At 49.9% G+C, this 27,277-nt stretch overlaps 1 protein-coding gene across 2 annotated transcripts in view; it reads left to right on the forward strand.

Moving 5' to 3' along the window:
- Positions 1-27,277, forward strand: part of CDC42BPB (CDC42 binding protein kinase beta) — a gene marked incomplete at its 5' end in the record, with an annotated part of 114,356 nt that overhangs the window by 33,554 nt on the left and 53,525 nt on the right. For both annotated transcript variants that reach the window (XR_014296326.1, XM_082647777.1), the window contains 3 exons: positions 10,834-10,925; positions 17,027-17,110; positions 21,166-21,261. Coding sequence is in view for 1 of the 2 variants with exons in the window: in XM_082647777.1 (XP_082503903.1) it covers positions 10,834-10,925; positions 17,027-17,110; positions 21,166-21,261 (272 nt within the window). The remainder of the gene's footprint in view (positions 1-10,833; positions 10,926-17,026; positions 17,111-21,165; positions 21,262-27,277) is intronic.

Below are 27,277 nucleotides of genomic sequence, written 5' to 3' on the forward strand. Positions count from 1 at the left end.
GCCTTCTGCTGAGTAACGGGACAGTGATCCTGGGGGAGCTTTGTCCCTCCCCTGCCAGTTTGCTAACCAGTATTCATGCTGTACCCTTGATTTTTCTTTTTCTTAAATTTAGAATATACATATGTAGGACGTCTCTGTGACGCACAGAAGAAATGGCCTGGAGGCTAGCTGTCTCGTCGTTGCTGTGAACATCAGGGCATAATGCTGTCATCTGTTTGTGCTTGTATTGCATGTTTGTGACTTGTATACAGGTATCCCCTGCTCATCAAAAATTAGGTTTCTGCCAGTTCGCTTTTATGAAAGACCTACCTGTTTTTGACAACCAAGAGAAATCCTAGGACGATTTCCACTTTTAGGAAAAAAGACAAAGAGTGAAAATACCGGTCAGTGTTTATTTTGCTGAGTGCCATTATAGCGGCATCACCCTCAGCAGTGACAGGGGCCCCCGCCAGGCTCCCTCCCCGGGAACCACACTCGGCATCTCCCCAGAGCTGTGCACTGTGTCTGAGAGCATCTCTGCTTTGTCCCTGTGCGTCAGTTAGAAAGATGTGTCTATCCTAAGGTGACTGCTTTACTCCAGTTTGGCTTAGGAAAGGTTTCCTTGGAGCACTGTACTTTGGGTAGCGGGAAATCTGGATGTGACGGTGTTGGCTCTTTCCTATTGTGCTATTGTACACTGGGTTTTTTTTTTTCTTTTTTTAACAAAACATATATTTGTATTCACATTAGCAAGGGAGTTGGCTTTCTTTTATTATTTATTATTATTATTATTCTGGCTGCATTGGGTCTTCGTTGCTGCGTTCGGGCTTTCTCTAGTTGTGGTGAGCGAGCTTCTCACTGCAGTGGCTTCTCTTGTTGTGGCTTGCGGGCTCTAGAGCTCAGGCTCAGTAGTTGTGGCACACGGGCTTAGTTGCTCCGCGGTATGTGGGATCTTCCCGGACCAGGGATTGAACCCGTGTCCCCTGCATTGGCAGGCGGATTCGTAACCACTGCGCCACCAGGGAAGCCCCGGGAATTGGCTTTAGAAAAGAGACGTGTGCTGTGAAGGTCACTCACTTTACACAGGTTCTTTGCTTTGACAAAGGAATCCCAAAGGGCAGTGCCACGGCAGCTTGTGGGGGAGACCCGCTGTCTCTGGATCACTACCTCCTTGATCAGAGGCTTCAAGTGGGACGTGCCACTCTCAGGCAGGAAGGCAGACAGTTCTAAGTGATACCCGGTAGTGAGGCAATAGGATTTTATTTCAGTAATGACAAAGCAAGATGGACCAAATGAAAAGGAATTGAGAAAAGCAATCGATCAACTATGGAATGGAGGCAAAGATGAAGGAACACGTGACTGACCCCTGGCTCGGTCCCCACGCGGGGTCTAGGAAGGTTAACCGCCTTCATGTGACAGCAGGCTGTTGGAATGAGACTTCTCCTGGTTTACTGTTGACTCAGTACAGCCTCCTCACCCGTTCCCCACCCCAGCTTCTCAGATTTTCACTGACTCAGTCTGAACCTTACTTGTCTTCTGAGTCACAATATTAAAGGGCTTCCTTTTCTTTCTGTCTTTGTTTTTTTTTTTAACATCTTTATTGGAGTATAATTGCTTTACAATGGTGTGTTAGTTTCTGCTTTATAACAAAGTGAATCAGCTATACATACACATATAAGGGCTTCCTTTTCAGTCCTCTAAAATCTTAAATCTCATTAAGTTAAAATCAGTGTTTGTTCACTTCACAGCATTATAGTTCCTGATTATCAGCTTATGTGGAAGAGTTCGTACTTGGAGAACTTTATTTGGGAGTTAATAGGGCTTCTTGGAAGATTCAGCTTTCTCAAACTGATTCATATTGAGAAAGATTTGTGACGGGCTCCCTATGAAGGATCGTATTCTGTCATTTAACAAAAAATCTTAGTTATTAAAACAAGTAAAACCCATTTAATGTAATTTAAGCACATTTTTCAAAAACTTTATGGTAGGTGTTATTCTTCCATAGGTGTATCAGCGATCTGAACTGTGAGAACAGATTTCAAGCCATTTTTGAACTATGAACTCCTTCAAAGCTGGGACTGGTGGAAGTGTTTGCTTTTCCTGCCACGTGCTGGATCAAGACCTGGCCCTTGCCCTGTATTCCCGGGCCCGTGGGGAGTTCATGCCGTGGGTGCTCAGCAGGGGCTGAGTTCATGTCTGTCTGCTTTATTGTCCTGCCTGTGGCCACACTCCCGGGTCCTTGGGGTGCTGTGCCGGCCTCTCCTCCCCTACACGAGACGCCTTGCAGAGCTGCCCGTCACTGTACCCAGCCAGCGGGGGGTGGGGGGTAGTTGCTACAGGCAGCAGAGGGTCTCCATCATGGGGGGGGCGGGGGGAACTTCCCAGGATCGGAGCTGCTGTTCACTCCGGAGGGAGGAGAGTTGCCCCTCGTGTCCTCTGCATGTCATTTGGCCGTTGGGCTCCCATTTCCTCATTAGTAAATGTACTGTTTGGACTGGATAATCTGAAAGACCGTTTCCAGTTCTCCATGTGTGATTGCCAAGGGGCTGAGGCCATGTCAGGAGAGAGGCTGGGTGACGCCCAGGTTCGGGGGGGAGGGGGAGGCCACGCAGGGCACAGGCAGAGCGGGGCGGGCTGAGCAGGCTTCCCGCTGCCCTTGGGCTGCTGCCCTGTGACACAGTCCTCTTTCCTGACAGGGCCCCTCCCGGGCACTCCTTCCAGCCTGTCTGATCTTATTTCCTCTCTTGATAAACAAACCAAAGGTGGGGGGGAGCAGTCAGTTTCTCCTTTCACAACTGTTTTCAGTCACTTTCAGCTGGAGATCCTCCCTCCACCCCCAGTCCTTCCTGGCAAAGCTTTTTCCTGTTTGAAGGGAACACTGGGCTCCCAGTTTTCCCTTGCAGTTGGGACCTCATACTTGCAGGTGGTTGCCCTTGGTTGGTTGATTGATTCATTGCCTTCTAGGGCATCAAGAGAAATTTTATGGGGGCAGTCTTGGGTTGTACAAGAATGAAGAGATTAGGAAAATTTTTCCCCTAATTAAAGTTTAGCTATCAAAGGGCTAAAGCTTTATTCAGTCTTCTTTTGGTGGGAAGTAACCCAAGTTTTTGAATATATTCTTACCTTAGAAAAAAATAAAAGCCCTCCCAGTGGAGAAAGTAACCTTTCCTGATGACTGGTGGTTGAGGATGGTTGTTGAGTCAGCTGTGCTTACTGCGTTCCCTTTTGTGTTCCCTGTTTGTGTCGGGGCTTGCGGGGCAGCGGTTTACCAGGTGGAGGTAGACCGTGCCTTCCTGGGCCCTCCAGTCCAGCGGGGAAGATGGCAGTGAGCAAATACACGTGCGAGGCTCACTTATCAGAAGGCTAGCAGGCTCCTGACCTAGTCACCTGGCTGGAGCCAGGGACCCCGAGGACAGTAGCAGATGGTGGGGGAGATGGGGGCGGGGGGGGTGCTATTCCACCCAGGGTTGAGCGAGGGCCTGCATAGCTGAAAGACAGGTGTGGTGGGATTGAGGGGAGCACAGGGGCGACGCGGGGTAGGGGGAGGCAGGCAGGACCCAGACATGCAGCAAGCTCTGTGAGCATTTAGATGCTATCGAAGAGCCATGCGAAACTTGAGGAATCGTCAGCAGGGGAGTGATGGGATTGTGTTGGTTTTGGAGGAGATGGTGCCGTGGGGCTGGAGGGCTGGAGAGGCGGCGAGTGGGTGCAGGAGGCCAGCTGCAGGAGCAGGGGAGCGATGGTGGTCTGCGTCGAAGGGACGAGGATGGGGCTGGGGGCTTGGGGAGTGGTCTGAGGCTGCAGCTGCAGGTCAGGGGGTGTGTGGTGCAGGACTCCAAGTGGGTGTCAACCCCGGCAGTCGCTGGAGTGCAGAGCCCCGCAGGGCCAGCCAGTTGGCCTGTGCCCGCTTCTCTGAGCCGGCGGGCGGCAGTGCCCGTCTGTCCTCAGCGTAGCGTCCCGGTGCTGGCGCACTTGGGGGCCCAGTCAGTGTTTGCTGACTCGGCAGCTTTTGTTGAGGGCATGGGAAGGAGAGGTCATTTTACTCTTTCTAAAATTTAGAATAGTGAGGTTGTCTTACTTCCGAAACTACCAGTTCATTATCACCATGAAAAGCAAACGTTATTTTAAGCATTACAGCTGATCTGTTTTCTTCAAGCTACCCATAATGTCTGTCTTCTAATCTTAATATAAATGATGTTTAAAATGAATCCCTAATGGTGTTTTGGTTGCTGTGGTTTTGCTTTGCATCCTGAATGTTTTAAGAGTGCATGACAAGCTGTGTTGCACCCCAGTGGATATAATTCATAAAATTTTGCCGATAACATTTTGTATTCTGAGGAGCATTGCAAGCTCTGGGCTTAGTGGAGGAGCATTTATGCTTTTCAAGTGCTACTGCCCTGCTTCCTCCCAGTAAGCTCTAGCTCCAATTTCCTAGCCACAGAGACTGGTTCTCCCCTCCCACCCACCCCCAGGTCAGCTGGCTGTTCTGAAGGGCTACTTTTTTGAAAACGTGAAACAGCAGTAGAATCTTGTGAGAAAAATCAGTTTGGTCTGTTCCCTGTCTCAGGCTCTGCAGCAGTAACTGTGAAGTGTCTCCTTCCCCACCTGATCATCCCTGGGTCTTTCCACGTGAGTAAGTGGCACCCACTCATCACGTTGCCCAGGCTGGAAACCCAGCAGTCATCCTGGAGTCTCCTCTTGCTTCACCCACGTCGCAGGCGACTGCGCCTCCAGAGGGAAACCGGACGCGGCCTCCTCGGGGCTCCAGGCCCGACACCCCGAGCCCCGCTTACCTCCTGTGGGAAGCAGCGTCCCCCAGCTCTCCTTCCACGCTTGCCCTCATGGCCTGCTTTCCAAATAGCGACAGATGATCTTTAAAAAGAGGTTAAAAACTTGTTTGGAAACAGGTTCAAACTTACAGAGAAGTTGCAAATATCAGTATAAAGAAGTGCCTCGAGGAGCTGAGAGTAAGTTGCCTGCATGGTCCCCCTCCCTGCTGAAAGTTTGGTGTGTATTTCCTGCAGCCCCGGCTGGTCTCTAGCCCCAAGTCAGGAATATGACATTGACACAGAGTTAGCAAGGGATCACCCCAGCCCCAGTCTGCTGTTCTCTCGTAGCAGAGGAGCCTGAGAACCAACGCTCACTTGACTTCCGTGCTGTCTTCCTCTCTCCCTTCTGTGGGGACTCTGGCCTCTCCTGACTTTCATGACTGAAACCGTTGCGGGCCAGTCATTTTGTAGAATATCTCTTCAATTCAGGTTTTCCTCCCGTTTCCTCATGATTAAATTCAGCTTTTATAACTTTGCCAGGAAAATCACAGAGGTGACACTGTGTTTTTCTCATTGCGTCCTTTGGGGTGGCACACAGTCTCACCCTGATCACATCACTCTGATCTCTTGGTTTAGGTAACGTCTGCCAGACTGCACTGCGAAGGCACTGTTTCCTCTGTTTGATCAACAAGTATTTCGTTTGGATGTACTTTGAAGCTATGTAAATATCCCATTTCTCATCAGATATTTTAATATTGATTTATTTAATATCAGTGTGTACTCCTGATTTTGTTTAGTGGGCTGGATAATCTGTGACTATCCGTATTTAATTTGATTCACTCCCATTCTTTTTATTTTATTTATTTATTTTTTTGCGGTATGTGGGCCTCTCACTGTTGTGGCCTCTCCTGTTGAGGAGCACAGGCTCTGGTCGCGCAGGCTCAGTGGCCATGGCTCACGGGCCCAGCCGCTCCGCGGCACGTGGGATCTTCCCAGACCGGGGCATGAACCCGTGTCCCCTGCATCAGCAGGCAGACTCTCAGCCACTGCACCACCAGAGAAGCCCTCACTCCCATTCTTTGAGCGCTTCCTTATTTTCGGGCACAAGAAGATGTTCCAGGCTGACCTGCGCTTTCCTGACCCACCTCTGGACTTGATGGAGGTGTCCTGGTCCCTTAGCTGGAGAATGGTATTTAGAAACCAAGATCTGTCACTAGTGATGCTTCTTGCTGCTGGGGTGTTGCCGCCTCCTGGCCCTCTCCAGAGGCAGAGCTAGGGCTTCCATATGTATGTACACACCCATTTATGTCTGCATCTTTTCTGCGTCCACATACTGAAAACCACGAGCTCACACTGATGCCTTCACTTCTAATTCAGTGCTGTAGGGTCTGTTCTCCCTTTTTCGTAACTCCCTTTTCTGACAGTGAGGAAGCTGGCCCCCGTTATCCTGAACCTGTTTACTGATGTGATCAGTCCTTCTGTATGTAACAATCTCCTGTCCCCGACGGACGTCCTCCTTACCCCAGCGTCACCCAGTTTGGGCTCCGACCCCTGTTCCCGTTGGGCTCTGCCTAAAGGAGGTGCTAGAGGAAGGCAGGTGTGTGTGGGGGTGTATGGGGGGGTGGGCCTTGCAGCTTCCTGCCAGCTTCCCTCCTCTGTGGCACCTTAGCAGCCAGCCTCCTCCTGGCAGGAAGTGTCTTCTGGTAGTGGGCAGCTGGTCCCGGTTTGGGCATTTTCCCACACTTGCAGAGACCCCAGCATCAGCTGGCGAGTGCCCCTCTCAGCTCCCTGCGTCCCAGCCCTTAGGTCGCAGCCTTTGTGCTTAGAGACCCCAGTAAACCAGCCGAGCCTCAGAGTTTCAGCTGGGCGGGGCCCTTCCCCAGGTTTCACAAATCCCAGCTTCTGCCTTTGGTTCCCCAATCCTAAGCCTAGCATTTGCTTCTTGCACCTGCTGTCTCATGATAATCCAGTGCTCCCTTTTAACTTTTTTTTTTTTTAAGTCTGTATTGAATTTCTTACAGTATTGCTTCTGTTTTACGTTTTGGTCTTTTGGCCGCTGGGCATGTGGGATCCTAGCTTCCTGACCGGGGGGGTCGACCAGAAATCGAACCCTCACCCCCTGCATTGGAAGGCGAAGTCTTAACCACCGGACCGCCAGGGAAATACCCCCTTTCAACTTTCTTGGTTACCTAGGTAACAGTCCTTTCTGTTACATTTTCTTCAAATAACTGGTGTGGTTTCTGTCTGTTGACTCTACCCAGTCCGTATGGTGGGGTCACCTTGTTCTTGTGTTGACACTGATTGACACCCCATTTGAAATGTCACTCTTTCTCCTTTTCATGGGTGTAAGTCCTTCCTGTCAGAGTGATTTCATGGCCTCTCAGTACTTGTGTGGTTCGCAGGGTGGTCTGCTGCTGTGATTTAATTCTCTATTCTGGTTCTAGCTAATGCAATCTTAATGATTTTTACATAGCGCTACAGTATTTTTACTGTGTCCTCAGAACTGTTTGAAAATATTTAACATTTTTCAAGGCTAATGCTTCCCTTCTGGCTCCTCTTTAGTGCCCTCTACTTTTAAACATGAGGTTTTGTTCACGTAGTTGATCTCCTGTTGCTTGACTTACTTTCTTTGTCTTTCCAAGCTTTCATTGGGGTGTTCCCATAGTTCTTCCCCCGTTTATCAGACTGCCCCTGATAAATCCGTGTTCATACATTTCAGGGAAATTGTACAGGGCTGTGTAAAATGCATAAGCGACAGAAACAGGTTCTATAAAAAGAGTAAGAGGAAAACTTGTCGAGGAACATCAGGTAAGACAGTTGATGTGGAAAGAAAAGATGAAGAGGAAGCTAGCCAGGTCTCATCCGCCACAAGGGACTTCGCGCTTCTCTGCCTCAGCCCTCACTGAGGTGGGAGGAGGGACTTTTTGCCTATTTTAGGGATAAGAAAATTTAGTCACAGAGGAGCAGATGACTTTCCTAAGATGGCATGGCGACCAGGTGTCCCACTTAGGACTTGACTCCTGAATGGAAGGAAGCCAGGGCTTTTCCCTGGGCCGCCTCCTGCCAAGTAGGGCAGGAGTAAACAGAACTGGATAGCGTATCGTTGGACCACTTACATACACACAGATCGCTACCACTAGAAATAAGATAAACACTTCACACCGTGCTCCAACATACTCTAAACAGCAGCTGAATAATGGGTTGACTATTTTAAAAAGCCGTTTGACCAAAAATAGGATTGACAGTCAGATTGGTAACGAGTCATGACTTTCTAAGCCTTAGTAAGAAAATGACAAAGGAAAAATGAATTTGATTTTATTAAAAATGATACTTTTATTGGAAGTAATAATTGCTATAAAATAAAAATAGCATAGTTCAGATGAAAAGAGGCAACAGAATGGAGGAGTAGTGTTTACAGCTGTTACGTGTAAGAGAGCCAAAGTAAAGCTCTTACACAGTTGATTAAAAAACATCAAGATGTGATTAATGAGCAAGTGTCATGAATGGATAATTAACATCACAGGGCACAGCCGGATATGGGAGAACACCGCCTCACAGGCATCAAAGAACTGCTGATTTCAAAGGAAGAGGAGATGTCGAGATGTCGGTGTGTGGCTGTGAGGGGGGTGTGACTCAGGAGATGCAGCTTGGAAGGCAGGTTAGGAACCAGATAGAATGTTAGTGCCCTTTGGAGAGTCCTGGAGTTTCACCCTCAAAATTAATTTAAAATAGTAAAAAATCTGTGTGCATGAAAAGTTCATTGCAGATTTATTCACCATAAGAAAATAATTTTAAAAAAATTTAACCTCTCCATTCAGTAGACACAATTATAAATTGTTGGTGTGTCAACTTAGTGAAATATTATGCAACTGTTAAAATGTTAGTTGAGTGGTATAGAAACATGAAAAATGTAAGAAATGAGATAAAAGCAGAATACACAAAAATGGCTATATAAACATTGACCGTGTCTACGGTCAGGGGCTGGAATGGGAACATGTGAAGTTAAAGTGGTTCATGGCACAATTATGGGTGGAATTTTCTTTAATTTCCATGGAAATTGCTGTTTCATTTGCACGTTTAAAACACTGGCCAGCAGGTTTTGTGAATCTTTGGGGTTTTTGTAGAAGCGTCCAGAATGCTGTGTTGAACCCCTGCCAGAGTGAGTGTTTCGGCAGTGTAGCAAGTGTGACTGTGGCGTGGGTCCTCCACAGGTGGGCAGAGCGGCACCATCTCCTTCCCACCCTCGCTGGCCTGGGGGTGGTTTGTTGGGGTTGTGTTTCTTCACAGTAAAGTGGAAGGTACCGTTTGGTTCCCCCAGAAGATGCCAAGAGAGATTGTGAGCTCCAGGGGCTGTTTAGAGTGTATTTCCATGAGGATTTTTGGGAATGGGTATTTTAGGTGATATTTGGAAGAAAGGTGAACCATAAGTGACCTTTAAGTTCTAGCTCAAGGGTTTTCTTTAGCCTGGCTTCCCCCCCCCCCGCCCTAAATAATTCAGGGCCTGTGTGTTCTGTTCCCTAATCTCTGTGCCAATGGGTAGTTACCGTTCTTGGTGCCTGTTAATAGGTGCTCTGGCTTTTGCTCCTTGCATCAGTGAACCATGGTGGTCAAACCTTGGTGGTACTAAGCAACTATTTAAGAAAAAAAAATTTGGAGTTAGATGCATAATATGGAGCTCAGTTAGAAGCCCAGAAAGTACCAGATTGCAGGTTTGGGGGGAGATAATTGTAGATGCACGTGTAGTTATAAGAAACAACACAGAAAGAGCCCTGGTACATTTTGCCCAATTCCCCCGCCCCCGCCATGGGAATGTTGTGAAGCTGTCATCGTGGAGGATTTGAAAAAGATCCGTAGAGAACAAATAAAAGTTGGCATAAACATAGGGATTTAGATCTGAAGGTGAAAAGAGGAGGAAGGTGTAGGAGATGTAGCGGAGCGGCTGCTAGACGGAGCGCGGGTGGCCAGCGCGCGGGTGCTGCTGGAGTCTCACAGCACGGGGCTTCTGGTCCTGGGGCTGCTGTGACTAATTACCACCAACTGGGGGCGTAAGGTCGCAGAGACTTTTCTTCTCTCTCACAGTTCTTGAGGCCAGAAGTCCAGAGTCGAGGTGTCAGCAGGGCCATGCCCCTCCTGAAGGCTCTGGACAGAGTCTGTCCCTGAGGGTGTCAGCAGGGCCATGCCCCTCCTGAAGGCTCTGGACGGAGTCTGTCCCTGTCTCTTTGAGCCTTTGGTGGTGGCAGCAGTCTTTGGCGCTCCTTGCTTGTAACCGAATCACTCGAATCCGTGCCCCCATCTTCGCGTGACTGTTCCCCTCTCTGTGTCTCTGATCCAGATCTCTCACTTTTACGCAGACGCCAGTCATGCTGGACTTAGAGCCCACCCCATTCCTGTTTGTGACTTCGTCCTAACTTGATTACATCTGCAGAGACCCCACTTCCAAATCAGGTCGCATTCACAGGTTTTGGGGAGACACTGTCCAACCCAGTCCACTTTCCACAGAAAAGTTGGCTTAGTTTTCTTCTTCCTAAAACGTGGATGGTCATGGAATGAATTTCAAGAACGTGTGTGCTGACCTCGTGGGAGCGGTGTCAGATGCTGCTCCCAGCCCGGCCCCCGTTACCGTCAGGGGCTCCGCGCGTCTCTCAAGGGTGGTTGCCCGTTGTCGCCGAGAACGCCTTGTGTCCCGCCCCCAGCTGCCCTGTGGCCCTGAGAGCCGGCAGGTGGTGCCCAGAACTCACGGACCTGGTGAGCCGGTGCCTGTGCCGCCCTGCAGAGCAGACGGGTGCCCAGTGGGGAGAGCTCAGCTTTCAGGATTTTTCTAGGGGATCTTTGTTGTGATGGTATTTGTTATAACAGATATTGAAATACAGGTGCCAGTATGAACATCCACATTAATTGGGCATAAATACCGACTTTCCAAATGTTAATGACTTTACAGATGTTAAGTGTCTTGAAAAGTATTCATTCATTTAAAAAGTATTTTCTAAAGAAAGTATAACTTAATGGAATGCCCCAATCAATTAAATTTTTACCTATTGTCAACTTTTTAGAGTAAGTTGTTAATTTTACTTTTTTTAATTTGTAGCTAAACCATTTACACAACTGGTGAAGGAAATGCAACTTCATCGAGAAGACTTCGAAATAATTAAAGTAATCGGAAGAGGTGCTTTTGGTGAGGTAAGATAAACTTATTTTTGTTCATTTTGCCTAGCAGCTCCCATCTAGCAGTTTTAGGGTCCTGTACATTGATTTTGGGACGAGGTAATTATTGGTATCATTTGGAGAGTTCTTGGTGGATAAAATCTGAAAGATAGAGTTAAGGAGAGAAAAAACAAAAGCTGGTGACTGGTGAATTACCCTGAAAATTGTCTTGACCAAAATGGTTCTTTCTGACAGATAAGTTTTTTAAAACATCCGTTTGTCAGTCAAAAAAAAGTGTTGGCAGCGGTTTTCAAAAAAATACAAGAAGGGTCGCATCAGAGTGGTGCTCATCGTTCGTAGCTTGCCTACAGTCCTCATGCGATTGTGAGTCCCGCCCCGTGTTTGGAGGAGAACAGCTTGTGCACCGGGTGACCCGCCCTGCAGCTCCCCCCAGCTCCGCCTGGAGCTGCTGTCCCTCCTGCCGGCTCCGGCCCAGCCCGCCGGGTGTGTTTACAGGCGCTTAACTGAACTACATTAACTCCTCTCCTTAGGTTTGGCCTGTGGCACTCCCAGGCTGCGGAGCTGCGCGTGTGGGTTAATGAGATGCTCTGTGTCATGTCCAGCAGCGCGTGTGCTCTGTCCAACACAGCCCTGCTGGACGTGACTCTAAAGTGCTGCAGAGTGGGAGACAGCATTTGTTGTGCACGGTGTACACTTCATATTGGGCAAAATATACGTGGAAAAAAGCAAAGCAGGAATTTAACAAGATAGCTGCTTTGTTCTGAAGTAGCTCATGAGTGGAAACCAGGCCTGTGATCTGTCTTTGAAAACATCTCAGTATTTTTGGTGACTCTTCTGCTACCAGCACCTGATGACAGCCCTGCTTTATTTGCAGGGCTTCAGTAGAATACACCAAAAGAAAACATTCCTACGAAAATGCTTTCAAAATACTCGAGTGAGAAAGCTCTGGCCTGCCTGAGTGAATGTGGGAGGTTGTGTGTTGTGCCCTCATTTCTTCCTTGGAAACTGCCCTGGCCTCAGATCAGACCCCAGCCCCACGCTCTGTGGCGAGCCCCGTCTCTCGTCCTCATACCCTCCTCTCCCTCACGCAGCCTGGTCTTCATACCCACCCCTTCCCCAGCCCACTCCTAAGAGCGAATCTCACCAAGGAGTGGGTAGAGGGGAAGTAGCGCCCCGGGGGGGCTGCTTTGGTGGCAGCCTTGTCCGCTGGGACGGCATCTCCTCCCAGGCTGACCTTGGAATGACCCTGGATCCAGGACTCCCCGACCGGATTCAGCTCTGGGCTGGGACGGGATAGGGAGGTTGTTGGGGTTTTTTCCGGTACGCGGGCCTCTCACTGTTGTGGCCTGTCCCGTTGCGGAGCACAGCCTCCGGACACGCGGGCTCAGCGGCCATGGCTCACGGGCCCAGCCGCTCCGCGGCATGTGGCATCTTCCCGGACCGGGGCACGAACCCGTGTCCCCTGCATCGGCAGGCGGACTCTCAACCACTGCACCACCAGGGAAGCCCGGGTTTTTGTTTTTAAATATTAAGGTATACTTACATGTAAAACGCACAGATCTAGGTGTATGGTTTGAGTTATGACAGATGTCTACACCTGTGTAAGCAGCACCCCAGTCTATATAGAGCATTTCTATTCCCTAGAAAGTTCCTTCCTGTTTCTTTCCAGAGCCTCCACCTCCTGTAAGCCCCACCCTTCCCCAGGTGGCCACTCTCCCGATGGCCGCCAACAGGGAAAAAATTGAGTTCTGCATAGAAATAACAGATCTCTGAGCTCTAGTTACGATGTGATGAGGTAAGGGAGGGTTTTTGTTGTTGCTCAGTGAGAAGAAAGAGAAAGACTTTGAAAGCTAAACCCAATTCAATTCGCTATATGCTTTCACCGACCGGCCCCCTTGTACCAGGAGTTGTGCCGGGCTGCTGGACACAGCGCCGAGCAAGGCCCAGGCCCATGCGGAGCTCCGCAGTGACAGCGAGCCCGTTAGGGTGTTGGGGGCCAGGGGCAGGGAGAGACTCCAGGGCAGGAGCCGGGCGGCCTTTGGGAGGAAAAAAGAAAGCACAGGAGAGAGCGTTGTTGTGTCAGAACAGCCGGCGGTTACTTTTAGTGCTCTTCTTTGCCAAAGGACTTGATGTGAAACTCAGTTCCTGAGTTTAAAGAAGATAACATCGATCACTTTTTAGCTCTTCCCACATGAAGAGAACGTGTTCTCGGAGCCCCCCCTTTGCCTTTGCTCCCTCTCCAGGCTTTAGCAGCTGCTTTGTGCATTCCCTCCCCCCTCTCCCTCCATCATCTCTCCCTGGGCCCTGTGGCCTGCGCTCAGCAAGCCAGCCCTCCTTGCCCAACTGCTCTGGCCCCGTGGCCATTCTGGGTCCCCTGCACACGAGCGCCAGCCTTCCTGCCACTAGAATTCCGGGCTCTGTGGCTTGTATTGCCGCCACCGCGCTGCCTCCCTGGGATAGTCTCGTAATCACGTACCTGAAATGCAGCCAACTGCAGCCTCTCTGTCTCTGACAGCACCAAGTGGGTCACAGAAGTGAGGATACCCTTAATCATTGTTGCGTCCAGGGTGTTCTTCACATACAGTTCTGATTGAATGGCAGGCCAGGGAAGGGTGAGAGTCTGTGTGCGCCCCCGCCTTGGTGCACAGGTGTGTGTACCTGTGCTGCTGAGGCCACGGCACGGGCTGCTCAAGAGCCCTGCCCCTGAGAAAGAGCTCACGGAGTCCAATTTGAGGGGAGTGTATGAAACGCTTACCTCAGCGGAGTTTAGCAAAACGTTTCTAGATTATTATTCAAACAAGGATTGGAGTCCTGGGGCATTGCCCTTTTTCTGGAGCACAGTGGCTTTGAGAACACCTTCGTCCTCCCCTCAGCGTCTCGGGGACAGTGGCCCAGGAAGTTCCTAAGACCCTGGCACCCTTCTGGAGGCTCGTTCCTCAGCTACCGGGGTGCGGTGCCCAGGGCTATGCTTTCGGCGTGACAGCAGCCCCCCGCAGATGACTGCGTGCCGGGCAACCCCGGCCTCGAGCCCCTGGAAGCCTTGCGGCCACTGGCTACACCGCTGGCCCACTGGCAAGATGAGAAGTCAAGCCCGGAGCGGGGGGCCTGGCCCCAGGGCGGGCTGTGGGGCACCACTTGAACCCCACCTGCGTGACCCAAGGCCTGTGTGTCCAGACACTGTGCCCTGCCGTCTCTCTTGTTCCTAGAATGACTTAAAGAAACAAAGCTTTGAAAGCTTTGTTTAGAAACGGTTTCAAATTAACAGAACAGTTGTATGAATACAATGGTTCAAAAACAGTCTAACCCTTTACCCAAATTCCCTTTTGTTAGCATTTTATCACATTTTCTTGATCATATTATAGCTGTGCTGCTCTCCCTTGAGCTTGCTCCCTCCCTCCCTCCGTGTGTGTGTGTATGTGTGTGTGTGTATAATTTTTACTGAACCACTGTGGATAAGTTGCTTACGTCAAGCAAGACCCTCTACCCCTAATACTTTAGTTCCTGTTCTGATAGGGATGGTTTTTGACATAGCCACAGTTCATAAACTCAAATTGAGAACTGATAGAACACTTTGTCCAGTCTGCTGTCTTATACCAGCTTGGCCCAGTGATGTTCTTTGTTTTACCTTTTCCCTCTTGTACTGGATCTGGGCTGGCATCAGGTATTATACTTAATTGTTGTGTTCCAGAATCACTTTTTAATGTTTTGTAAAATTACTTTGATTTGTATTTCTTTACTTAAGTGTCTAATTTTGGGGAGATTTGTAGGATTATCATCTCTCTTTGAAGGAATTCAGACTAAGTTTTTGGCTAGGAAGAAACTTCTGGTAAACCAAACAAGATTCTCTAAAAATTATTTCTTTTATAGGTCGTTGTACAATAGAGAAGGTTTGTTGTTTTTGGTTTTTTTACATTAAATTTTACTTGTCTACTTATTCTTTTGTTTTGGCTGCGTTGGGTCTTGATTGTGGTACACGGGCTTCTCATTGCGGTGGCTTCTCTTGTTGCAGAGCACGAGCTCTAGGCGCACGGGCTTCAGTAGTTGTGGCGCACGGGCTTAGTTGCTCTGCAGCATGTGGGAACTTCCCGGACCAGGAATCGAAACCTTGTGTGCTGCTTTGGCAGGCAGATTCTTAACCACTGCGCCACCAGGGAAGTCCTTGTCTACATATTCTTGGTTTGATACGTGTTTTCCATGGACAGATACATTCTTTTTCCTTCTACGTATTTTATCAGAGCCATCTTGCGTGTTTTCTGGAAATGGTCTGTGCCCTAATAGGCCTCTTGTAAAGAAATCAAATTTCCTGTGTTCTGCGTCTCATTTCCAGCGAGATCTGGATCATTCATGAGGCTCGTCATTTTCAGAATTTCATTATTTTCCTCAAAGGTTAACAACTCTACCATTCTTGCCAAGTTAGACCTTTTGTGTAGTAACTACTATGTGGCTTTTTTTTTTTTAACTCTAATATCTCACCTATCTGGATTATAGCTAATTCCCAGGAAGAAATAGACACTTCTAACATGATGACAAAGTGTGTGCCCAGAATTCTTGTTCTTAGACATGTCGGAGAGCCCACAAAGCCTTTATTTACGCACCGTTTATTTTTATTCAGAGTCGTAGCAAGTTTGGTCAGTGGTTTCTAAGACCGTAGCGAATAGACAGCAGCTTAGGTGTGGTGTGCCATGGAGTGGCAGTGAGAGGGGTGACTGAGGGCGATGGCCGGAGCGTGATCTCGGTGTACTCGTGGGCAGGGGGCCCTGGCTGGGAGCCCTGCAGAGGAGGGCAGATGCCTCTGAACATCTGCAGGCTCTGGAGCCACATCAGGGCACGTCCTGGGGACCCCCAGCCCCGCCCGCCACCATCAGGCTCCGGGAGGGTTATATCTAATTATGACGGTCAGTATAATACAGTCCCAAAAGGCACGCACCTGAGGATGAGCCTCTGCCGCTTCTTAGGCATGTTGTTTAACCCCTCTGGGCCTCAGGTTTCACATCTGTAAAGTAAGGATATTAGAAGTAGCCACCATCTGGGGCTCTGGAGACGATTAGCTGAGAGGGTGCAGGGCCATTGCTTGGCACAGCTCCGGGCATGGGAAGTGGTCCGTGAGTGTCAGCTCTCATGGTCCCTTCAACGATGTTGTTGTGTGGTGGTGGTGTTCAGAAAGTAAGGAAGTAAGTGATTCACTTTTAGAACTCTTTGTTCCAACCCTGCTGTGTGGCCGCCTGCCATTGACAGCAGAACGGCTCAGAAGTCATTATCACTGCTTATGGTTTTGTGAAGGGGACTTAGGTCAACGAATGACTGTTTTATATAGGGTAGGATGTACCATATGATGGTGCAGACATCACATCTGGTGTTGGTAGTAATGGAAGAGTTCATTTGAAATTTGATGAAGACCAGGAGTCCCAAGAGGACTTCCTGGAAGAGGTGGCATTTGAGTTGTACCTTGAAGAATATGGCTGACAGCCAGCACACTAAGGGCTAATAACTACGTGCCTAACCATTCTGAGCACATTAACTGTGTTGACTCATTTGATCCGCAGAGCAGTCTTAGGCCAGTCCTGCTGTTATCCATTCTAGTTGTAGAAACTGAGGCACAAAGAAGTGAATTTGCCCAAGTTACATTCCAGAGCCCCCCTAGATACTCACCAACCCAGTGAAGAAAAGATCCCAGAGTTAAGCCCGGGCACGTGCAAAGGCTGGCCGTGGGCATGAGAGGTGGACATGGGCATCGGTGGAGGCGGGTAGGCGTGAGTGGGGATGGAGCCCCTGAATGCAGGAGGGCAGCTTGGGAGCCACTGACGAACTTCAAAAGCCATTACCGTGAAGATCCCCAGACACACCAGAGTAGAGGCCAGCAGACCCCCATGTGCACCGGTGCTCAGCACTGAAGCGTTTCGGACTGAGCAGGTGACATCATTCAAGCTGCAATGTAGTTAAAATCAAGTTTTGATGCTTAAAAGGGCAAATCTTTATTCACATAGAAAACTACTTTCCTTAACAGGTTATTTTCCAGGGTTTCCAGGCACTTAAGATTTCCCTGTAGTTACATGAAATGTGCTGACCTTCTGTGTCCCGTTGACTGAAGTTTTGCTAAACTCCCATTTGTGCGGCAGGTTGCTGTTGTCAAAATGAAGAACACGGAACGCATATATGCCATGAAAATCCTCAACAAGTGGGAGATGCTTAAAAGAGCAGAGGTGAGTGTGGAGCATTAAATAAACAAGTAAACGGGTTTATATGCACGAAAAGCGGTGATGAAGCCCAGCTGGGTAAGGCCACATCTGGGCCTTCCTTCCTTGACGAGAGCAGGCCGCTCTTTGTCAACGGGACCTCAGCCCCCTCCCAGCGCCGTCTGCCTTGGTGTTGACTCATTACCAGGTGTCCTGCTCACAAGCTCCCCCTCAGGTGTGTCTGCAGGGGCAGTTTAAAACCTCCATGGAGGGACTTCCCTGGCGGTCCAGTGGTTAAGGCTCCACACTTCTACTGCAAGGGGCCTGGGTTCGATCCCTGGTCGGAGAACTAGAATCCTGCATGCCTGTGGCATGGCCAAAAAAAACCCAAAAAACAAAACAAAACCCTTCAGGCATTTATCTCAATTCTGCTCCCTCTGCAGAAGGAATTATTGAATTTGGAAATGTTTTGTATTCCCTCCTCGAGGGGAGTGAAGATTATAAATAAAAGTAGATGACTGCTGCATGGCAGCCTCTGACCCGCTTTTTCTTTCTTCCTCGTCCATCCCTGTGGCGGCTGTTTCGTGCCCCCGACCCCGCTCTACCCAGTCCCACGCCCAGCCCCCACTGAGACACAGGTTCTCCCTCTGGTCCTTGCCACACTCACCTCCACTGCCTCCCAGTGTCTGTACTGCCCGCCCTGTGTGTTCCTCCATTTCACATTCACCTTGGAGCCAAGGGTCCTTCCTTTCCAAGGGCACGTTGCCATCAGCCTCCTGGCTTTGTCCTTTCTGAGCTGCCCCATCACTGTCCTTTGTCCTCTGATTGGCTCAGTGCCCGCTCTGCACCCAAGCCGCTGTTCCCCTCCTCACACCGCTGCTGCCCTTTGTTTGCCCGGCTCTCTCCCCTCCAGAATCGGCCACCTCCTCCTTTCGACATTCCTTCTGTGGTTTCTGGCCTCTCTCATCCTGTCACTAAACCCTCCTTGTGATTCTAGGTGGCCCTTTCCTCTTTTGTTCTGGATTTTTACCTGCCGATGACAGTCGCCACCTTGTGCGGACAGTACACACGCCTCTCACTGAGGCCGCGTGGCTGTCCTGAGCTCAGGTTTTCCCTCCCTCGCCGGGCACTTCCGCTTCAGCATTCCTCCCCACCGCCCCCAGCGTCTCAGGTTCATCATGTTACACTGCGTGTGGCTTTTCCTCCTTCCCTGTCTACACCCGTTTCCTCTTTCCAGCTATGGCACCCAGCACAAGGTCTTACACCTGTTTATTGCTCAATAAATGCATGTTGGTTGACTGAGTCGTCACCAGTTTTGCAGCCACCAGGGCTCGAAATGTGGGTGGCCCATGACTCGGCCTCAGCCACCCCCTTCCGAGCCTCCGTCCCTCTTGGCTCCGCTGGTGTCCTCCCCGCCATCCTCACCCCTCACCTTCCTCACCTCGTGCTGCAGCCTCGGCCCTGGCAGCCCTTCTTCATGTCATCACTGGCATGTTGGCAAACACAGGAAAATCACTGAAGCAGTTCTCTTGTCGGGGGAATCGTCTACTGTTGCATGAAAGTTTGGGAAAGGAAATAAGTGTTTGGGGAAAGAAATACTAGCGGCAAATTCTATTGAAGTTTATATTTTTACAGGAGTGATTGATTTTTGAAAGGTGATAGCTGAGCCATACATGGTATGACTTGTTATGTTAACCTCTGGAGTGAAGTGTGTGTGAGGTCCTCAGGTTAGGGAGAGGTGATTCTCACCTTATCATACTAGTTAGTATTTACCCAGATGTCACCGTGAGTGAGTACATTTTAGAAAAGTAAATATTGCTTTTTAAATGTAAATCTGGTTACATACAACCTATTTAACTGGCATACTCAGCACCAAGTCCAAGGTTGTCTGCTAATCATGGTGATTATCCTAGAATGTGTACAATGGGCTGTAAGTATATGTGTGTGTGATACATACAAAAATGTAATATAGATACAGTGCTGGTTAAGGTAATTTATCTTTTTATTCACATTTCATTTAGTGGGCTTATTGTATTGTATTTTTATTTTTTTAAGTTTATTTTATTTATTTATTTTTGGCTACGTTGGGTCTTTGTTGCTGCGCGTGGGCTTTTCTCTGGTTGCATCGAGCAGGGGCTGCTCCTCGTTGTGGTGCGCGGGCTTCTCACTGCAGTGGCTTCTCTTGTTGCAGAGCCCAGGCTCTAGGCATGTGGGCTTCAGTAGTTGTGGCACATGGGCTCAGTAGTTGTGGTTCACGGGCTCTAGAGCGCAGGCGCAGAAGTTGTGGCACATGGGCTTAGTGGGATACACGGCATGTGGAATCTTCCCGGACCAGGGCTCGAACCCGTGTTCCCTGCATTGGCAGGTGGATTCTTAACCGCTGCGCCACCAGGGAAGCCCTTCGTCGGCTTATTTTAAATATTTAATTTTATAATATTGACTTCAAAAACTCATCTTTAAAAGCATGAATTCAACAAGAGTTGGCAGTAGAAAAGTCACTAGGCAATGGAAGTTCATAACTTATAGACCGGGCTGGGCTTTTAGTTCTTTATTTTTTTGGTCATAAAAAAAAAATTAGAAAGTTTATCTGCTCTTAACACCATTGAACAGTATGTACATTTCCTCTCTGTGGGTACCATACTGGCGATCCTGGTTTAAGAACGGGCTTTATGCTGAGTGTTGTTAGGTAGACACTTGAGGATGTGGATCAGAACCTGGTGGAAACAGTGTTCCAGACACTGGGGCTTCCGGGCTGGCCCCGGCCCCAGAACTCAGGTTTTCTTTCTGCTGCCCCTTCCCCAGGCCTGTGGTCTGGGGGCCATGGTAGTTTCAGAACCACTTGTCTCTGCACATCTGGACGTTGTTAAGTTCTCTTGTCTGCTTCAGTTAGGAGAATAGGACACATCTACCTCAGTCCCGTTTTCAAAAGAAAAAACTCTTTTTAAAAGTTTAGAAAAGAGGGCTTGCCTGGTGGCGCAGTGGTCGAGAGTCCGCCTGCCGATGCAGGGGACACGGGTTCGTGCCCCGGTCCAGGAAGATCCCACATGCCGCGGAGCGGCTGGGCCCGTGAGCCATGGCTGCTGAGCCTGCGCATCCGGAGCCTGTGCTCTGCAAAAGGAGAGGCCACAACAGTGAGAGGCCGGCGTACCGCAAAAAAAAAAAAAAAAAAAAAAGTTTAGAAAAGAAAAACTTGTAGAAAAACAAGTTCTAAAGGTCACCAGGAGACTCTGAGAGAACAGGTGGAGAGCTTGCTGCCGTGCTGTGTGTGCAAACCCTCCCTTAGGGGTGCTGTCATTTTCCTTAAGCTTTGCAAGTTGGAAATACAAGGAGGAGTTAAAATCTTCTGTGGTCAAGAAAGAGGACATCTTATTATAGTTATGCCAAAGACCTAGTTCCTTTTAAATACAGATTCTACCTGTGTATTAAAGCTCTTAAAAAAAAATCAACAACCCACAGCAGCCTAAAAGACGGCCTTCTGTCCGCGTGCTGCAGGCCATGGGTCTTCATAGGAGAGTCCTGTTAGCATCATGTGCATCAGTGTACTGTAAATAAATCACATTTCTTGAGAATAACCGACCCAGGTCTGTAACTCAGATCAGTAAGCAGGTTTGTGCCCTGTCCGGCCAGCCGTGTGGCTCCTGAACTGTAGTCCTGCGATGGGGGTGGGGTGGAGGGGATGGGACATGAGGGGCAGCCACACCACAGGCTACCCCGAGAAGTCGGCGACACTGGAATGGGGGGCAGCTCAGAAGCTGTAGCTGAAACGCACGCGTGAGCTGGGGTGAACCTGGCGTGCTGGCCCTGGAAGCGGCGTGTGTGGGAGGGTGGGTGCAAGCCCCAGGTGGGGAGGTGAGTTCTCAGCGGCCCTTGGTGCACCGGGGTGAGGGTCGGGCTGCAGGAGCAGGAGAGAGCAGAGGTTCAGCTGGTGCCAGGAGCCCCACTGGGAGGCAGCGGTGCGCCTGGGTCCCTGCGTCCCAGAAGGCCGGGGACACTGTCTCCAGAGCCTCTGTCTGCTTGGGACTGTGCTCTGCAGGGCACTTTCCCGATGGACACAGACTGACTTTCTCCCCAATTCTTTGCAGACGGCTTGTTTCCGGGAAGAACGCGATGTGCTGGTGAATGGGGACTGTCAGTGGATCACCACTCTGCACTATGCCTTTCAGGATGAAAATTACCTGGTAGGTGTGGGTCACCAAGAACTTAAGGACTCTATCAAATGGCATCTCACTGAAGTGTTTCGATTCCTTTGTGCTGCCACTAAAAAATGAGTGAGACACCGGAACTGTCGTTGCCTAAATGTATATTTGACAGATAAAACTGAGGGTTTGTTTTCATGTAATCATCAGGTGGACTTTTTTCCTCTAATCACTAGATAAGGTGCTTATTTTATTCTTGGTTTATTATAAACTGGGGGTTTAAAACATTTTCTATCTTGAATTACTAAAAGAATAAGAAATTGCTGTGGGGATTTAAAATGTTTGACCCTTTAACCGAGTGGGTGTTTCTGCCACGTTTCCCTGACGGCCAGGTCGGGTGGCACGTGCTGGTTTGCAGCCCTCCCCGCTGGAGCCGCTGACACAGGTTTTGGGGTGACTCTTGGTCCCCTTGTTCTTGTCACCTGTTTGTTCTGATTGGAGCTGGGGCTCACTTGCAGTGTAGGCTAATCAGCTTTGTGATTCACGTGCGTGGGTAGAATTGCGCTCGGACGCCTAGTAGAACAGATGCAAGACAACCAGTTTGGAGTGAAAGGGACACCAGACTTTTGGCTCAGGGCCTGCGTGACTCCACGACTGCTTTGTTAGGACTTTTAACTCTGAGAATGACTTTCCAGGTTTGCCTAAACCTAAAAATGTCCGCACCGTGGAGCTCTGGGTAGACGGGGCCTGGGCAGACCTCAGGGAAGCCGGTCTCAGCCCAGCTCCTCTGGCCGGGGCACAGCTGGCATGTTTCCCCAGCAGTGGCCGCACGGGGCCTCGAAGGCAGGGGCCTCGGCTGTGTTCTCGAGAACAACTGACTTGTAAGTTCACTCGCAGTAGTGGGCTGCATTTGCTTACAAGTGGAGTCATGGAGGATTTCTTTTATTTATCTTAAAATAATCTCTTGCAGACATCAGAGAACTCCCTTGGATACAGTAGTCTAGGATTAGGTGAAATAGTTCGTTATAGTCTTTATTTAGATTGAAAACACATGTGTTTGATGGAAGGGGCAGCTGGGGTTTATTGAGCACAACCTGTGGGTTATCCCGGTCACTCTTCCCAGTGGCCAAGTGAGTCAGGCATTCATGATTTTCCACCATTTTATGAATGGGGTCTGGGGCAAGGAGGGAGGAAGTCATTTGTCCAAGCTTATCACACAGGTACAGGGATTGTGCCAGGCCCAGCCCGGGCCCCTCTGGCAGGAGGTGGTGCGCGGTGCCCTCCCTCTGGCTGAGAAAAGAGTCCTCCTGCTTGGGGCCATCTTTCCATAACCCGTTGCTTCTGGGACCAGTGTCCCTGCGTTGAGTGGACTGTCTCCAGTTCACTTCCTATTTTGATAAGAACTGAATGAAATCTCTAAGGAGTGCTAGTCTGGGTCTGCACAGAAGGAAGACAGCTTTTTCTGTTTCAGATAGTTTCCCTGCAGTCGGCGTAGCGTGTTGCCAGCTTATTCTGAGTCAGAGCAGCCGGTAAGGAATTCCGGTGATGGAGCGTCTTCTTGAGTTTGGGAGCTCCCCAGTCAGACGTACGGTGAAGACCGCGGAGAGGAGGATGGCAGGGGCCCTGGCCCTTCCTAGTTCGTGAACACGGGGCTGCAAGACCGGGTTTGGCTCCTGCCTCTGCCACCCACGAGTGGCGTTTTTAGGGGCGGTCACTGCCCTGCGGGGAGGAGGTGAGGAGGAATGAGACGGGAAGTGAGCGGCCTGAGTGCCGCTGGGGCGCAGGGTGCAGCAGGGTGAGGGGTCTTCCGTGACACGGAGCCCGCCCCACAGAGCCCGCTTGTGTTAGAGTTGCTACTGTGGGTATCTAGACTGGGCGTTTCGTAAAAATTAAACTTGTTTCACCAGTAACTAAAAGGGTGTTGCCTTATCGACTCAAGTCAGGATTCTGTGTTATGTGACAGGGGACATAATTGGTAGCGTTCTCTTATTCCAAATATACGTTTCTACTTGCCTGCCCTATCAGCCTTTGCAGGTTACTCTTCTTGTAAACTTGTTTTCCAGGAGCCCATTAATCGTATTTGGCACCGCTGTGATACACTTTTGTTTTTCTTTTCAGATTTCTAGGTGGACAGGGAAACCGCTGAGCTCCGCTAGATGCGGCGCTTGCCTCACTCCCACTGTTTTCTTTTGGGGCACCCGATTCTCCTTCACCCGTGTGTCCGTCCACAGGTGCTGTGGTCTGCTCCCCCGGATTACCTGTGCTCTGCCCAGCTGTCGTTCTGCCCACCCTCCCCAGCGCTGTCACCCTTGCCTCCTGCTGGGCCCCTCTCTGGTCCTGCTCTCGTCCCTCCCCCTCGAGTCTGCCCTGCACAGGGCAGCCAGAGGAAGCTATAATCGTGGAGCAGGATGCAGCTTCTCGTGGTTCTCAGAGTGGAGCCCGACGTCCCTGCCGTGGCCCGCGGGGCCTGGCCTCAACCTGTCTGCACTCGCCACGCTCTGCCCCAGTTGCCGGTTCCCGTGTCTCCAGGGGCCACGTTCCTGCTCCTCTCAGTCCCTTTGTCTGGAAGGCGACCCTGGCCCAGCCGGCTTCCTTCTGCCCTTCAGACCCCCGGGCTGGGTCCTCACGGTGTCCGTGTGCGGGAGCCGCCAGTCGGGCCCTCCCACGCCTACAGTTGGGTTTTCTTCCTGGTCCCGTCACTCTGAATTCCTGTGTTCACCTCCCCCCATGTGATGTCAGCCCCGTGGAGGAGGGACCCGTCGCCTAGCGGGTGCCGACAAGTTTGTTACTGAGAGAGTGAGCGAGCAGACGTCCTTTGAGAGTCGTCTGTGTGACCGGAGTTGTGCCAGGCGTGGGAGCGACAGGACTCCCGCCCGTAGAAGCCGCTCTTGGGTGGAAGGGAGGGGTGACAGTGCCAGGAGGCCAGGGTGGGAGGCCCGACTGAGGCTGCCGTTGGGCAGGAGGGGGCAGGGAGATCAGGGAGGCTTCTCAGCGGAGGGGTCGAGTGAGGTGAGTCTTGAAAGCCGAGTTCTGAGGCAGGATGGGAGGGCTGTTGTGAACAGGGATCTGCAGGGAAGGCTTCCTCCTTAGACAGGCCCGGCCACGGGCTGATGGCTGCCCTCTCCCAGGAGACACTATGCCTCATTTAAAACCAAGGACCTGGAGTCCAGTTGCCTGGGTTCACATCCTAGCTCTGCTGCTTGCTAGCTGGGTGACTTAGGCTGCGTCATCAAGCCTCCTTTCCTTACCTGTAAACCACGGTCATGACAGTAGCTGTGGCCAGGGCAGTTTTGAGGATTAGCAGTGATGGTGGCTGTAAGTCGTAGAACCTGAAGGCACAGCACATTACAGTTACACCACGAACGGTAGCTCGTAGTACTAGGGTCTCCATAATACTAAAGGATTGTCTCTCTGGCTGAGTCATCGGGGAGTGGGATTTCCTCTCTCTGTTCATTGGTTAAAAGTTAACTGCTCAGACCAGGGCATCCATCTCTGAAAAGCATCAAAGGGGGCGGTTCCTGGGGGGAACAGCTTCTCCAGCGGTCTCTGCTCGGCAGCCCCAGCAGTAGGGGTGCTGGCTGCCGCCCTGACTCTGGCTATGCCAGTCTCTCTCTGCCTGGTGGGATGACCCCATCAGGTCTCCACAGCCCCTGGGGCTCCTCCACCGTAGCCTTCAGGGTGCAGCCAGAGGGGCTGTCTTCCAGTGGAAGACTGTCTTCCGGTGGAAGGCTGCCCAGCACTGCTGGCCCCGGGCCCGTGAGCGCTGAGCGAAGGGATGGCCCAGTGCTCTTGGTGGAGCACACCCAGCGCCTCGGCCTTTGCCCTCTTGGGGCTCTGGTTTCCACTCCAGCAGTGCATTCTCTGACCCTTCCGTGGGGATGCACCCATAGGAACTTACCTTTCAGTTTGTTCATGAAACTGTTTTTCTAATAAGAGCCGCTGGTTTTGTGATTTTAGGTAATTCACCTCCCTTCTCTGGTCCTGTGTCCTCTTCGTGTGGCAGGAGAAACTGGAGAAATAGTTTTAAACCGCACAAAACTTGATGGAGTATTATTTGTGCTTCCACTTTGGGCCATTAGCTTTTAGAGCACTTCCTGGAGTGTCGAACCTTTCAGTCATTTTTTCCACTGATTAAATATATGTACGTGTATATATGTATTTTCCCCATCTAGGCAGTTATTATCTTAGCATTTGCTTTGAAGAAGATGGTCTGTCATAATCAAGGATGTTTGTCATCTCCACATATTTTTTTTCCTAAAGGAGTTGGCGTCTTCTACCTATGTTGGTTCCTGTGTGCCTCTTGACATGATTTATAAAGTCCTTCCCATTTTGGAGGGGGAGGATTTCTCACAAAGAAAAAGAAAAAGTTCCTGTCCAGGAAGTTTCCATTCTAGCATATCTTCAGAAGAAGATCATCTGTTTTTCATAATCAAGGATGTTTGTTATTTCCACATTTTTTTTTTGAGAAGTTGGCATCTTCTGCCTGTGCCAGTTTGTGGTCTAGACAAAGAGTATCCAAGTGTTGGGATGTCCTGCCCCCACGTCCCCACACGCCTGGTCCCTCTGTGGACCGATCGCAGACTCTTAACCACCCATGGCCCTGGGGGAGTCGGGTCCCCCACAGAGTTGGAATCAGGCAGGTCATCAACTGCTGGAATCACTCAAATGAGGTGTGGCCATTCCCGAGGTTCCCGGGCAGAGAAGGCGGGTCAGGTGCAGGTGACACAGCTTTACTGATGGCAGTGACAGCTCAGCTCACCAGGGAATGCAGCACGGGCCCTGAGAACAGGTTATATAGTGTGTGCTGAGCCAGCAGAGACACCCGTCAGACCATAGCCCAAGATGCCCTTTCTCAAACATTGAATATCCTCCCTGCACATATAGGAACACCAGCCCTTCGGGGAGCAGACACTTGGGGAGACAGAGGCTCAGCTGCCTATCCATGGGCTGGGGTCTCTAGGGAGACACTGTGAATCTGCATCTGTTCTTTCCTCTCCTGCCTTTACTGTAGGTGAAATTTCCATATACGTTTATTTTCCTTCTGAATTTTGTATGTCATTAGTCTCTCACTGTATCCGTGAATCAACACAAAACTATTTTAATTTTCATTTCTTTATAATGTATGTTATGGGACTTCATTCTGTTATTTTCTTCAGACATTTTGAAAATATTATTATTTTGTTTATTCTTCTTTAACCTAATTAAAAAATGGGCGGAAGGGACTTCCCTGGTGGCGCAGTGGTTAGGAATCCACCTGCCAGTGCAGGGGACACCGGTTTGATCCCTGGTCCGGGAAGATCCCACATGCTGCGGAGCAACTAAGCCCGTGCGCCACAACTGCTGAGCCTGTGCTCTAGAGTCCGCGTGCCACGACTACTGAGCCCCTGTGCTGCAACCACTGAAGCCTGCACGCCTAGAGCCCGTGCTCTGCAGCAAGAGAAGCCACTGCAATGAGAAGCCCACGCACCGCAACTAAGAAAGCCCGCATGCAGCAATGAAGACCCAACACAGCCAAAATAAATAAATTTTTTAAAAAAAGGGCGGAAGAACTGATAGACATTTTTCCGAAGAGGAAATGCGGCTGGCCAACAGGCACGTGAAAAGACGCACAACATCGCTAATCATCAGGGAAATGCAAATCAAAGCCACAGCGAGATATCACCTCACACCTGTCAGAATGGCTATCATCCAAAAGAACACAAATAACGAAACATTGGCAAGGTTGTGGAGAAAAGGGAGCCCTCCTACACTGTTGGTGAGAATGTAAATAGGTGTAGCCACTATGGAGAACAGTATGGCATTTTCTCAAAAAACTAAATATAGAATTACTATATGATCCAGCAATTCCACTCCTGGGTATATATCCAAAAAAACCCCACCAAAAACACTAATTTGAAAAGATATATGCACCCCAATGTTCATAGCAGCATTTTTTTTTGTTTTTTTACAATTGCCAGCCTAGGCGTCCATCAACAGACGAATGGATAAAGAAGATGTATATATGTATATAACATCTATGTAATGGAATACTACTCAGCCATAAAAAAGAATGAAATTT

Source organism: Grampus griseus, assembly GCF_964374135.1.
Source record: "Grampus griseus genome assembly, chromosome: 2".
Lineage (NCBI taxonomy): Eukaryota > Metazoa > Chordata > Mammalia > Artiodactyla > Delphinidae > Grampus > Grampus griseus.